General features: G+C 53.7%; 2 protein-coding genes across 2 annotated transcripts in view; both read right to left on the bottom strand.

Moving 5' to 3' along the window:
* ehd4 (EH-domain containing 4) overlaps positions 1–12,736 on the bottom strand; it is a gene marked incomplete at its 5' end in the record, with an annotated part of 13,799 nt that extends 1,063 nt beyond the window's left edge. Inside the window, 7 exons of the mRNA XM_060052883.1 lie at positions 1–1,297; positions 2,307–2,471; positions 4,531–4,642; positions 6,736–6,869; positions 7,002–7,168; positions 11,087–11,184; positions 12,489–12,736. The exon at positions 1–1,297 is cut by the window's left edge and continues 1,063 nt beyond it. Of these exons, the coding sequence (XP_059908866.1) occupies positions 740–1,297; positions 2,307–2,471; positions 4,531–4,642; positions 6,736–6,869; positions 7,002–7,168; positions 11,087–11,184; positions 12,489–12,736 (1,482 nt within the window). The remainder of the gene's footprint in view (positions 1,298–2,306; positions 2,472–4,530; positions 4,643–6,735; positions 6,870–7,001; positions 7,169–11,086; positions 11,185–12,488) is intronic.
* Positions 12,737–13,070: 334 nt separating this feature from the next.
* The window catches only part of g2e3 (G2/M-phase specific E3 ubiquitin protein ligase), a 17,420-nt gene continuing 15,490 nt past the window's right edge, over positions 13,071–15,000 (bottom strand). The window contains 1 exon segment of the mRNA XM_060052879.1: positions 13,071–13,099. Within this exon segment, the coding sequence (XP_059908862.1) occupies positions 13,071–13,099 (29 nt within the window).

The following is a 15,000-nucleotide window of genomic DNA, read 5'->3' as shown; positions in this document are numbered from 1 at the left end:
AAAAATAGATTACAATTAATTATATGGAATAACATTCAACGCATTAAATGCATTTATCCAGTCACAAATTCGTTCACCCACAAAACCTGCAGACACCTCCAATGGTCAGGATGGAAGCGATTAAATAACACCTTGGTTGTATTATCTTACTGTGAAGTTGCATACTGTGGTGTTCTACTCCTTTGGTAAGGGGGGTGGAATGATTCTGTACGTATGCGTTGGAAGATTTATAATTTTATAATTTATCTTCTGAAATCACAAAGGAATCATCATAAGTCTTTTTCACATTAGCTTTGATCTAGTGGAGTGGATAACATGTGGCTAACATGGGGCTACCATGGGGCTACCATGGGGCTACCATGGGGCTACCATGGGGCTACCATGGGGGAAGGGAGAGTTGGGTTCAGCTGTGATAAATGTTTACATTTGACTTTATTTTCATTGTTCAGAGTCATTTAGTTTCGGGGCCAGGAGGCATAGCTAGCATGCTATCACAGCGTGCTAGCCTAGCTTGCTATACTAGCATGCGATCACAGCGTGCTAGCCTAGCTTGCTATACTAGCATGCGATCACAGCGTGCTAGCCTAGCTTGCTATCCTAGCTTTCTAGCTTAGCACGCTAGTGTAGCGTGCTAGATTAGCATGCTAGTGTAGCGTGCCAGATTAGTGTGCTAGTGTAGCGTGCTAGTGTAGCGTGCTATCCTAGCGTAGCATGCTAGTGTAGCGCAGCGTCCTCGACGCTAGTCCTCGACGCGGGGGTAGAGGGTGTCGGCGGTGGGGTTCTTGCGGTGTCCGGGGGGGATGAGGTGGGCCGGCAGCTCCGAGGGGATCTCGTAGCCCTCCAGCTTCACCTTGATGAGGTGCTGCGCCAGCGCGAACTCCTGGTCGTCCAGCATGCCGTCGTGATCGCAGTCCGCCAGCTTCCAGATCTTGCCCAGCACGGTGTTGGGCAGCCGCGAGCTCATCATCTCCTTCTTGGCGTTCACCCCCGAGATCTTGCCGTTGATGGGATTGAGCGTGTAGAAGATCTCGTCGTAGCGGTGCTTGTCCCGGTTCACGATCCACTCCTCGCCGTCCTCCCCGGCGCTCACGCCCTCGCCGTAGCCGTGGCCGAAGGGCCCGTCCTGGGAGCCCTCGAAGCAGCCGCCCATCACCATGGGGGGCGGGGCCAGAGACTCCTCCTCCCGGATCATGGCCATCAGCCCGGCGATCTTGTGGGCGAGCATCTTGTCCACGTTCTCGATCAGCTTCATCTTCAGGGACGGGAACTTGCTGAAGTCGTAGTGCTGCAGCTGGTCCTGTGCGCACACACGCACACGCACACACACACACACACGCACACACACAAACTTAATATGTGGATTCCACTGGTCTCACTGTTGGTCTGATCCAGTCCTCCTTGAGGTCCTCAGACCCGGTGGACTGCTGGAGTCCACCGCTAGAACACACTGTTCCCCATGAGGTCCTCAACAACAACAGCTGTGCTGCGAACCAGAGCCTGACCTTCGACCCCTGAGACTTAAACAGGACACTCTTTAACACAGCTGGGAACAAGAGCAAGGCATTCCGATTTAAAACTGTCTCATGACCGTCATATCAGAGTTATAACTAATTATTATAATGATAATAATAGTCACTATTATGAGTGTCCTATATGTGTGTGTAGGTTCTGTGTCCCCCATAATGCAGAGAGACACACACACACACACACACACACACACACACACACACACACACACGCACACGCACGCACACCTGAAGACCATGCACCACGTCACGCTAACGTTGACACGTACACAAGGGTAAGGGTCAGGGTTCAAAGGTCAGGGTTCAGGGGGCAGAGGTCAGGGTCACCTGCATCTTGGTGACGTTGGGGAAGCTGTAATGGAAAATTATGTTTTCACATTCCATTTCTCTAGCTGCCTCCGGTTGGTTTTGGTTTGGTTTCCTTGACCAAAAAAAACAAACAAAAAAGAAACGAGCCCCGCCCATGCAGTATACGCTCTACCTCCGCTATGATTGTATGATAGGCCTCGGATCATTGTTTGTTTGTTTTATCGATTATTGTTAGTTTATTGTATGATTGTTGCATGTCACTGTACCGTTATTACCCAAATATATGACCATAATTGTTAAGTTCAGATGACTCTTTATTCTGCCCGGTATTGTCAGTTTATGATTGACCTGGCTCAACACCCTTCCCAACACAAAGTCTCTGGGGCTGATGTGGTTAGGGTCATGGGTCAGAGGTCAGAGGTCAGGTACAGAGGTCAGAGGTCAGGTACAAAGCTCAGGGGTCAGGGTTACCTGCATCTTGGTGACGTTGGGGAAGTCTCCAGGGCTGATGTGGTGCTCTCGCTGCAGGATGGTGTAGATCTCTGGCAGGCGCATGATAAGCTCCTCCTTCTTCTTCTCCCGCCCAAACAGAGAGGGCATCTCCTTCTTCAGGTGGCTGATGATGTAGGCGTGTACCTGCAAGCAGCAGCCAATTAGATCCAAGGCCCGGGGCCATCAACGAACCAGCTCCAATCACAACCACAGCGAATCGCGGATATCTCAGCCAATGGGAGGAAGCCAAACTTTTCTGCTTCTGCCTCTATCTCTCACCCAATACCTAAACTCAAAGCTTTATTGGCATGGAAGATAAACAATTCCATTGCCGAAGCAGCCCCGCCCCCCCCCTCTCCAGGTCCCCTGCTGTGGAACAACACGCCGTCTATACACCGCTTCCCTAATGATCAACCAGAGAGAAAGGGAGAAATCCACTGGCGCACGGACACGCGTGTGGAGGGGGAGGAAGTGCTATTGGATAGTCACGCAGTTCCTCTGAGCCGGTAACCACAATGCTCACCCATCAACACATTGAAACTGCCTCAAACTCTTTGAAAGCCTTTTGAAAAACATTCAGCACCTTTGAACGCCACCAAACACTTTGAAAACCTTTTAAACTACATTCAACAATCTGTAACTCCAGCAACGATTGAAACCCATTGCAACGAAATGAAACCCTTTGAAAACCTTTTAAACTACATTCAACACATTGGAACTCCACCAAACATGTATACATAGCATATTTAAACATTACAATGGTGGGTTAGGAAGAAGAACAGTGAGGTGGGAGACTGGTGAGGTGAAAGCGAGCTGAGGGGGAGACAGGCCAGGGGGTGAGAGAGGCCAGGGGGTGAGACGGGCCAGGGGGTGAGAGAGGCCAGGGGGTGAGACGGGCCAGGGGGTGAGACGGGCCAGGGGGTGAGAGAGGCCAGGGGGTGAGACGGGCCAGGGGGTGAGACGGGCCAGGGGGTGAGACGGGCCAGGGGGTGAGACGGGCCAGGGGGTGAGACGGGCCAGGGGGTGAGACGGGCCAGGGGGTGAGACGGGCCAGGGGGTGAGACGGGCCAGGGGGTGAGAGAGGCCAGGGGGTGAGACGGGCCAGGGGGTGAGACGGGCCAGGGGGTGAGACGGGCCAGGGAGTGAGACGGGCCAGGGGGTGAGACGGGCCAGGGGGTGAGACAGGCCAGGGGGTGAGACGGGCCAGGGGGTGAGACGGGCCAGGGGGTGAGAGAGGCCAGGGGGTGAGACGGGCCAGGGGGTGAGACGGGCCAGGGGGTGAGACGGGCCAGGGGGTGAGACGGGCCAGGGGGTGAGACGGGCCAGGGGGTGAGACGGGCCAGGGGGTGAGACGGGCCAGGGGGTGAGACGGGCCAGGGGGTGAGAGAGGCCAGGGGGTGAGAGAGGCCAGGGGGTGAGACGGGCCAGGGGGTGAGACGGGCCAGGGGGTGAGACGGGCCAGGGGGTGAGACGGGCCAGGGGGTGAGACGGGCCAGGGGGTGAGACGGGCCAGGGGGTGAGACGGGCCAGGGGGTGAGACGGGCCAGGGGGTGAGAGAGGCCAGGGGGTGAGAGAGGCCAGGGGGTGAGAGAGGCCAGGGGGTGAGACAGGCCAGGGGGTGAGACGGGCCAGGGGGTGAGAGAGGCCAGGGGGTGAGAGAGGCCAGGGGGTGAGAGAGGCCAGGGGGTGAGACAGGCCAGGGGGTGAGACGGGCCAGGGGGTGAGAGAGGCCAGGGGGTGAGACGGGCCAGGGGGTGAGACGGGCCAGGGGGTGAGACGGGCCAGGGGGTGAGAGAGGCCAGGGGGTGAGACGGGCCAGGGGGTGAGACGGGCCAGGGGGTGAGACGGGCCAGGGGGTGAGACGGGCCAGGGGGTGAGACGGGCCAGGGGGTGAGACGGGCCAGGGGGTGAGACGGGCCAGGGGGTGAGAGAGGCCAGGGGGTGAGACGGGCCAGGGGGTGAGACGGGCCAGGGGGTGAGACGGGCCAGGGGGTGAGACGGGCCAGGGGGTGGGAGAGGAGAGGGGTGAGACAGGCCAGGGGGTGGGAGAGGAGAGGGGTGAGACAGGCCAGGGGGTGGGAGAGGAGAGGGGTGAGACAGGCCAGGGGGTGGGAGAGGAGAGGGGTGAGACAGGCCAGGGGGTGGGAGAGGAGAGGGGTGAGACAGGCCAGGGGGTGGGAGAGGAGAGGGGTGAGACTGGTACCTTGGCGAGCCGCGCCCTCTTGATGAGGTCATTGAGTTTGCGCAGGGCAGCGTTCCGCGGCAGACCCTGGATGTCCCGGAACAGGTCCTGGGTCTCCGCCTCGAACAGACGCCTGGGGGGGACTAGTTAGTGAGCATTACATCTGGACAGGGGGACTAGTTAGTGACAATTACATCTGGACAGGGGGACTAGTTAGTGAGCCTTACATCTGGACAGGGGGACTAGTTAGTGAGCCTTACATCTGGACAGGGGGACTAGTTAGTGAGCCTTACATCTGGCTAGGGGGACTAGTTAGTGAGCCTTACATCTGGACAGGGGGACTAGTTAGTGAGCCTTACATCTGTACAGGGGGACTAGTTAGTGAGCATTACATCTGGACAGGGGGACTAGTTAGTGACAATTACATCTGGCCAGGGGGACTAGTTAGTGAGCATTACATCTGGACAGGGGGACTAGTTAGTGACAATTACATCTGTACAGGGGACTAGTTAGTGACAATTACATCTGGACAGGGGGACTAGTTAGTGAGAATTACATCTGTACAGGGGGACTAGTTAGTGAGCATTACATCTGTACAGGGGGACTAGTTAGTGAGCATTACATCTGGACAGGGGGACTAGTTAGTGAGCATTACATCTGGACAGGGGGACTAGTTAGTGAGCATTACATCTGGACAGGGGGACTAGTTAGTGAGCATTACATCTGGACAGGGGGACTAGTTAGTGAGCATTACATCTGGACAGGGGGACTAGTTAGTGAGCATTACATCTGGCCAGGGGGACTAGTTAGTGAGCATTACATCTGGACAGGGGGACTAGTTAGTGAGCATTACATCTGGACAGGGGGACTAGTTAGTGAGCCTTACATCTGGACAGGGGGACTAGTTAGTGAGCCTTACATCTGGACAGGGGGACTAGTTAGTGAGCCTTACATCTGGACAGGGGGACTAGTTAGTGAGCCTTACATCTGGCTAGGGGGACTAGTTAGTGAGCATTACATCTGTACAGGGGGACTAGTTAGTGAGCATTACATCTGGACAGGGGGACTAGTTAGTGAGCATTACATCTGGACAGGGGGACTAGTTAGTGAGCATTACATCTGGACAGGGGGACTAGTTAGTGAGCATTACATCTGGACAGGGGGACTAGTTAGTGAGCATTACATCTGGACAGGGGGACTAGTTAGTGAGCATTACATCTGGCCAGGGGGACTAGTTAGTGAGCATTACATCTGGACAGGGGGACTAGTTAGTGAGCATTACATCTGGACAGGGGGACTAGTTAGTGAGCATTACATCTGGACAGGGGGACTAGTTAGTGAGCATTACATCTGGACAGGGGGACTAGTTAGTGAGCATTACATCTGGACAGGGGGACTAGTTAGTGAGCATTACATCTGGCCAGGGGGACTAGTTAGTGAGCATTACATCTGGACAGGGGGACTAGTTAGTGACAATTACATCTGTACAGGGAACTAGTTAGTGACAATTACATCTGGACAGGGGGACTAGTTAGTGACAATTGCATCTGTACAGGGGACTAGTTAGTGACAATTACATCTGGACAGGGGGACTAGTTAGTGAGAATTACATCTGTACAGGGGGACTAGTTAGTGAGCATTACATCTGTACAGGGGACTAGTTAGTGACAATTACATCTGGACAGGGGGACTAGTTAGTGAGCATTACATCTGGACAGGGGGACTAGTTAGTGAGAATTACATCTGTACAGGGGAACTAGTTAGTGAGCATTATACTTTTTAACATTTCATACATTTAAATTGTAATATTCATGTGTTTTCGACGCTCAGTGTTCTGTGTTCTGGTTCTGTGGACGGTTCCAGAGGCTTCTAGATTGATGTATTATAAACATAGAGCCCTCAGACGAGACGCCTCCACGGGCTCAGACAGGGGGCGCACCGCATCACGAACGGAAACAGACACGCAAACACACACACACACACACTAACACTAACACACTCACACAGACACACACGGAGACAGAGACACACGCGGACACAGAGAGCGTGGAGGCAGCCAGGAATAAAAGGGTAGCTATGGCAACAGGGTGTGGTGCTGGCGCAGCCAACCACATCATTATTCAATCAGGACTGTGTGTGCGTGTGTGCGTTTGCGTACCTAAGTGCGTGTGCGTGTGTGTGTGTGTGTGTGCGTGCCTGTGTGTGCGTATGCGTGTGTGTGCGGACCTGTTCTCTGAGTTCTGGAGGGGCTTGGCCCAGAAGGAGCCCAGGTAGACGCGGGCCACCTCGGGGGTGTTGATCACCTTCCCCAGGGACCACATGAGGGCGCCGTACACACGCATCAGCTGCTGGGTGTCCACCTGTAGACCAGCGCCAGGAGAGGACATCAGAGAGGACCAGAGACCAGTAGCGACCAGTAGACACCAGTAGAGCCGTGCAGTACGTTACGGTAGGTCAGGGGGTACCAGGTGGGCTCCAGCTGATGGTCTCACCTGGTCGGCCTTGTTCAGGACCACCCTGATCTTGTCGTCCTGCCCCCTGAAGGCCTTGATGGCCTCGGAGAACTCGTCCGAGATGTCCAGCTTGTGGGCGTCGAACAGCAGGATGATCCGGTCCACACGCTCCCCAAACCAGCGCAGCACCTCAGAGAAGTCGTAGCCTGCAGGGGAACCGCGAAGGAGAACGCCACGTCAGGACGGAACCGGAGAACCCAACGTCACGACGGAACCGGGGAACCCAACGTCACGACGGAACCGGGGAACCCAACGTCACGACGGAACCGGGGAACCCAAGAGGAGAACCCAACGCCATAACATAACAGACAAACCCAACGTCAGGACGGAACCGGAGAACCCAACGTCACGACGGAACCGGGGAACCCAAGAGGAGAACCCAACGCCATAACAGAACAGACGAACCCAACGTCAGGACGGAACCGGAGAACCCAACGTCACGACGGAACCGGGGAACCCAATGTCACGACGGAACCGGGGAACCCAAGAGGAGAACCCAACGCCATAACAGAACAGACGAACCCAACGTCAGGACGGAACCGGAGAACCCAACGTCAGGACGGAACCGGAGAACCCAACGTCACAATGGAACCGGAAAAAGGAGAACCAAACGTCAGAACAGAACCGGAGAACCCAAGAGGAGAACCCAACGCCATAACAGAACAGATGAACCCAACGTCACGACGGAACCGGGAAAAAGGAGAACCAAACGTGAGAACGGAACAGGGGGAATAAAAAGCAGAACCAAACATCAGAACGTAACAGTAGAGCTGAATATTAGAACCACACACAAACACAGTCATGAATACTGCAGGTCTGGAAGGACTGAGGGAGGAAGGGGGCGTGGCCTGTGGGGGGGGGGGGGGGGGGTAGGGTTACTGTTGGGGGCGGGGCCTGAAGGTGTTGAAGCAACACTGTGGGCGTGGCCTGGGGGTCAAGTATCACATACAAGGTGCGCTGATATTGGATACAGGAGGGTGTGTAGCGCAAGAGTAAATACAGTTACCCTCAGGTTGGACCACCACCAGACTCCTGGGTTAGCATGAGATAGCGGACGAGGATACCGGCTAGGTTAGCATGAGCTAGCGGGCCAAGACACCTGCTAGGTTAGCATGAGCTAGCGGGCCAAGACACCTGCTAGGTTAGCATGCGCTAGCGGACCAAGACATAGGGTTAGCATTAATTAGTGGGCCGATTTACCTGCTAGGTTAGCATATAGGAACCCAAGATCCCTACTGGGTATGCGGTTGCAACCGACCTAGAGATTCATGCTGTATAAGCATTAACTAACAGCAGGGGGGTCCATGTGAACCACTAGCCTGTGGAGCTAACAGAGAGCTGGGTTTCCATGTGAACCACTAGCCTGCGGAGCTAACAGAGAGCTGGATGAGGAGGTGAACCACTAGCCTGTGGAGCTAGCAGAGAGCTGGGTAAGGAGGTGAACCACTAGCCTGTGGAGCTAGCAGAGAGCTGGGTGAGGAGGTGAACCACTAGCCTGTGGAGCTAGCAGAGAGCTGGGTTTCCATGTGAACCACTAGCCTGTGGAGCTAGCAGAGAGCTGGGTGAGGAGGTGAACCACTAGCCTGTGGAGCTAGCAGAGAGCTGGGTGAGGAGGTGAACCACTAGCCTGTGGAGCTAGCAGAGAGCTGGGTTTCCATGTGAACCACTAGCCTGCAGAGTTAGAGTGCCCCCCCCCCCCCCCCCCATCACTTGGGGCTCCTGGGAGGAGATCAGGCCATAGTCATGTGCCCATGTGATCCGGTTCCTCAAACACATGACTCGTCACCACGGCAACCCCCCATTCAAGCTTAGACTCACCGGAGCGATGCGAGCGAGGGAAATATACAACTTCAGCACAACCAGAGAGACAGACAGGCAGAGTGAGACAGACAGGCCTTCCGGCCTGTCTGTCTCACTCTGCCTGTCTGTCTCTCTGGTTGTGGGGAGAAATACAGACAGACAAGCAGAGAGACAGAAAGTTAGAGAGACAGAAAGGCAGAGAGAGACAGAAAGGTAGAGAGACAGACAGGCAGAGTGAGACAGGCAGGCAGCGAGACAGGCAGGAAGACAGACAGGCTGGACAGAGGAGGATCTGGAGGGAATCGACAGTGGCTATTTCTGAATGTGATGACCGGGCTCTTCTAGGAGGAACTGCACAGCGCGTTATCATTTGTGTTGGGGGGGGGGGGGGGATCTTGTGTTGTGTAATATTCCAGTTGAGGTTGTTGTATTGTCGTATTCCAGTTGTGTTATTCTAGTTGTGTTACTGTGTTGGCATTTCTTGTTAGTGTGTTAGCATTTCGTGTTATTCTAGTTGGGTTACGGTGTTGCTTAGTGTGCTAGTGTGCAAGTGTGTTGTGTTGCTTAGTGTGCTAGTGTGTAAGTGTGTTGTGTTAGTGTGTTGTGTAAGTGTGTTGTGTTAGTGTGTGTGTGTGTGTGTGTGTGTGTTGTGGGAATGTGTTAGTGCTGACGTGTGTTTTGACATTCAGGAGGTTAAACACTTCCAGATGAAGGACACACCCTTCACTCTCCCCTCCCTCCCTGCCCTTCACTCTCCCTCCCCCTCCCCGTCCTCTCTCTCTCTCTCCCCCTTCCCTCCCCTCATACAGATGTGTTTTGAGCTCCAGTCATCTCTTCACGGAAACGTGTTAGCTTCATTCGGTCAGTCCGTTCTCCGCTAGCACAGCTCCCCTCACTAGCCGCAGTACGGCCCAGCCTCACGCGATACGCTATGCTATGCTAAGCTATGCTAAGCTATGCTAAGCTATCACAACACAGGCTCCAGGTGCGCGGTGACCTAGGTTCACCCGCGTTACTCTGGGTCGACCTGTCAGGAACCGAGGTCAGAGGGAACCCACACCAGTGCTCCCACCACACACCAGTACTGCCACCACACACCAGTGCTCCCACCACACACCAGTACTGCCACCACACACCAGTACTGCCACCACACACCAGTGCTCCCACCACACACCAGTGCTCCCACCACACACCAGTACTGCCACCACACACCAGTACTGCCACCACACACCAGTGCTCCCACCACACACCAGTACTGCCACCACACACCAGTACTGCCACCACACACCAGTACTGCCACCACACACCAGTACTGCCACCACACACCAGTGCTGCCACCACACACCAGTACTGCCACCACACACCAGTACGCCCACCACACACCAGTACTGCCACCACACACCAGTGCTCCCACCACACACCAGTACACCCACCCCAAATCCCAGGGCACCTCTGGTTCCACTCCTCCCAGGACAGGGAGGGAGAGGGGGGAGGGGGGGGAGGGTACCGCTAGGCTAGGGGAGGAGGGAGCTAGCTAGCAATAGCGATGTAGGATAACAACACAATAAGAGGAAATGAAAGCCAGTAACGGTCCATTGTGTCACCCCTCAATGAGCAGTTTCCACCGCTGTATCAGCCGGCTGCAGCATGGAGCACGGAGCACATGACTCAGGGTGCACTCCCACTAGGCCATCTGGCCGTGGCCGTTTGCACACCTAACCGTGCTCAAATCTGCCAGTGTGAGTGTGGCCAGTCTGGCCAGGCCACGCCAATTTGGCCACTTGGGAGAGGTGAGCTGCTACGGCACGGGCCGCTACGGTACAGATGCTAATGAGCCGACACACGCACACGCACGGCTAGGCAACCTGAGCTGGATGACGTATAGTCCATGCGACGACCACGGACATAATAAAGGCGACGAGCCTTCTTTCCCATTAAACGGTAAACATATATCCAAATAAGCAACAGACTCAGCAAAGTGCGAACTGTGTTCTGTGTGTCGTTGTCCATTGTGTTAGAACTCTGACTGGCGGCAGACTTTATTATGGTCCATGCAGCGGACGCTTGGTGATGACGTGTTACGACGTGATGTACAAGAGCCTACCGTGGCCAGGCCACAGTTGCGACGGCCAACGGCCACGGCCAGATTTCCTTAGTGTGAGTGCACCCTCAGTGTACTGCGAGGTTGGGGGTTCTGTTCCCTCTGTGTCTCAGGAGGTAGAGCAAGGCACTAAACAGTGCAGGGTTGGGGATCTGCTCCCTACCTCTGCTGAGGCGTTGCTTCTCCCCTGACAGGATGCCGGGCGTGTCGATGATGCTGATGCTCTGGAGGACCTGGTTGGGCATCTGGGAGCAGATTAACCTACAGAGACACCAGGCACAGTATTATATACATTATATACTACACATTATTATCATCTGGGAGCAGATTAACCTACTGAGACACCATGCACAGTATTATATACATTATATACTACACATTATTATCATCTGGGAGCAGATTAACCTACTGAGACACCATGCACAGTATTATATACATTATATACTACACATTATTATCATCTGGGAGCAGATTAACCTACTGAGACACCATGCACAGTATTATATACATTATATACTACACATTATTATCATCTGGGAGCAGATTAACCTACAGAGACACCATGCACAGCATTATATACATTATTATATACTATACACATTACTATATATACCATAAACATTATTATATATACACAATGTACATTAATATATACATTATACTCATTATTATATACACTATATATGTTATTACATACATTATACATACTACATTATTGGATACATTATTATATACTACTATTTATAAATTATACTCATTATATACTATATACATTATAATACACTATCTATAAACTAGATACATTATATACTATACTATTACGTTTTACATACATGAGTCTACAGATACATTATGTTTTACATGCATTATAAACATTAACCTACAGTGACATGATAAATATTATATACCCTATCGGTGATGATATAAGGTCATGTAGGTCATGTAGGTCATGTAGGTGATATATTTAGGAGGGTATATTTATATCGTCAGGTCTCAAGTACTGACGCGGTTATAAATCCCACTACTCCACTGATGTGTGTGACGCACGCACACTTCCCCTGGAAACAACAAGTTATTGTTAAAGGTTCCCCCTCATATGGGGCAAGATGGCATTCCTACCATTCCACACACACGCCCGCACACACACGCACACTTGACTCACTCGCATAAACACAGACACACACGCGCACGCAACAGGGATGAGTCCAGAGGGAAAATGGTATTTGGCTAAACTTAGACCCAGAGATAAGAACGGACAGCTCTCTCTCTCTCTGTGTGTGTGTGTGTGTGTGTGTGTGTGTGTGTGTGTGTGTGTGTGTGTGTGTGTGTGTGTGTGTGTGTGTGTGTGTGTGTGTGTGTGTGTGTGTGTGTGTGTGTGTGTGTGTGTGTGTGTGTGTGTGTGTGTGTGTGTGTGTGTGTGTGTGTGTGTCTCTCTCTCTGAGAGGTGAACGAACAGTCACGTCGAAACATTTCAAAATATTCACAACTCCAGAGAATCGACTCTGAGCGGACGCGGCCGAGCGCTACAGACAGGGTCACGTGCGTGTGCGTGGGCGTGCACGTACCGGTTGAGGAAGGCGTTCCCGAAGGCGTTGAGCTTCCTGAAGGGCTTGTTGGGATCCACCACCAGCGCGTTCCCGGGGATGACGCCCTCCGTCTCCCCGTGCATCACCGCGATGAAGCCGTCCGTGGTCGGCTCCGGTCCGATCCGCATCCCAGGGAAGTCCTGCTCCAGGAGATACCTGCAACACAACAAGGCCAGGACCGGAGTCAGACCGGGACCAGGGGCAACACAACAAGACCAGGACCGGAGTCAGACCGGGACCAGGGGCAACACAACAAGACCAGGACCGGAGTCGGACCGGGACCAGGAGCAACACAACAAGACCGGAGTCAGACCGGGACCAGGGGGCAACACAACAAGACCAGGACCGGAGTCAGACCGGGACCAGGAGCAACACAACAAGACCGGAGTCAGACCGGGACCAGGGGGCAACACAACAAGACCAGGACCGGAGTCAGACCGGGACCAGGGGCACCACAACAAGACCAGGACCGGAGTCAGACCGGGACCATGGGCAACACAACAAGACCAGGACCGGAGTCAGACCGGGACCAGGGGCAACACAACAAGACCAGGACCGGAGTCAGACCGGGAGCGGAGCCTCGTCACACCCTGTCACACAAGTTCACAGAGCCAGGGCAGACCAGAGACAGATCGGAACCACAAACTGGACCAGTCAGTCAGTCAGTCATCAAGCCAGCCAGCCAGCCAGCCAGCCAGCCAGGCAATCAGTCAGATACGTGTGGTGGATGTTGAGTGAAGTGTTTTCTCAGAGCATAGGGGCACAGTGTCTGCTGCTCGTCTGCACACAGTGGGAATCAAACCCACGATCTTTCCCAACACCACTCCCGTGTTTTGGCCCCGCCGCCCACGATGCAGAGCAGCCACCAGGGCCGGGGCGCGGCTCTACACCTCTCCCAGCAGCAGCTGTACTGTCGCACATCCTGCTGGGGGGGGGGGTTCCAGTCAAACCGGTTCCTCTCTCACTTCCCTCTCTCCCGAGCAGAGCGCTCCACCTGTCAATCTGCTCCTCGGCGTCTGGATTCACCCTGCAAATGGAATCAAAGTGGCTGCAGGCTGACTTTACATAACAAACAGCCCTGATTTAACACCACAACCTGTTGCTGCTCGCTCCAACTCACTCTAAGGATTCTGTCACTGTCTTGCACAATCAGGAGTAGGCTCATGTGTTTCATTACGTCATCTGGGACCTTTACAGGAAGTAGCACCATACAGGAAGTAGGACCGTACAGGAAGTAGCCCCGTACAGGAAGAAGCCCCGTACAGGAAGAAGCACCGTACAGGAGCTAGCCCGGTAGAGGAAGTAGGACCGTACAGGAAGTAGCCCCGTACAGGAAGTAGCCCCGTACAGGAAGAAGCACCGTACAGGAGCTAGCCCGGTAGAGGAAGTAGGACCGATACAAGAAGTAGCACCATACAGGATGTAGGACCGATACAGGAAGTATTCTTTCGTAAGGTCAGAGGGGTCTACCTCAACTGCCTCACCAGAAGCCTGTACGTCCCCAATACTTCAATACCAGTACTATGATGGTATTCATAGTACTGGTACTCCTACTCATAGTACTGATACTCCTACTCACAGAACTGGTACTCCTACTCACAGAACTGGTACTACACGTTATACATGTAGAGGAGAGGCCCCCAGCTCACAGAGGAAAGGATCTAAACTAAATATCAACCCTAATGAAACAACGTGCACATTTGGCCTCATTATATAATGTATAATATATAATATTATAATGATGTTAAAGTTATCATACTGACGGGTGGATCAGTGGTTGTTGGGTTTCTCTAGGCTCAGAAATACTGACCAATGAGAGGCGAGGACAGAACCACTAGCTCTACCATAGCAACTAGCTCTGCGGGCTGCAACTTGCAGTCAGTTCCCCTGTAGCGGTTAGCTCTCCTGTAGCAGCTAGCAGGCTAACGGCTCAGGAAGTATCAGCCGAGGCAGCGGCACCGGGCCGGCTGCAGAACAATAGAGGTCATGACCAAAACAACAAACAAGACACTGATCGCTTAACACCCCCCCCTGCCCCCCCCCCCCCGCTGACATCACCACACGGGGTCAGGCCTGGCTCTGAAGCGCTCCACACTGACTCCATTCATCCTGTCTCGTGAGGACGTGTTCTGGGTCAAGGGCAGCAGCATTAAAGGTGACATATTATACCACCGGGTGTGACTGTGTGATTAGCCGCTACAAGCCGTTTGGAAATCGGCCTCTTCTGACATCACCGGTGGGCGTGTCCACCGAGATGTGTGACGGATAGATGAGCAACGTTTGCTACGGTCCACTGGGTAGGCTGGTCGACTGGTCTACCCAGCGCACATCTAGGCGGACACGGCCACTTGTGAGGTCAGGTTGAATACCGCTCCCACGAGAAGACTGTGGTTGTACTGGCCAGCACCCAGTATAGCCAGTAGACGATGGAGGTTGTACTGGGAAGCTCCCAGTAGAACCATTAGCAGAGGTTGGTTGTACTGGGCAGCAG

Source organism: Gadus macrocephalus, chromosome 5, assembly GCF_031168955.1.
Source record: "Gadus macrocephalus chromosome 5, ASM3116895v1".
Classification (NCBI taxonomy): Eukaryota; Metazoa; Chordata; class Actinopteri; order Gadiformes; family Gadidae; genus Gadus; species Gadus macrocephalus.
This window is presented reverse-complemented; position numbering and strand designations above follow the sequence as displayed.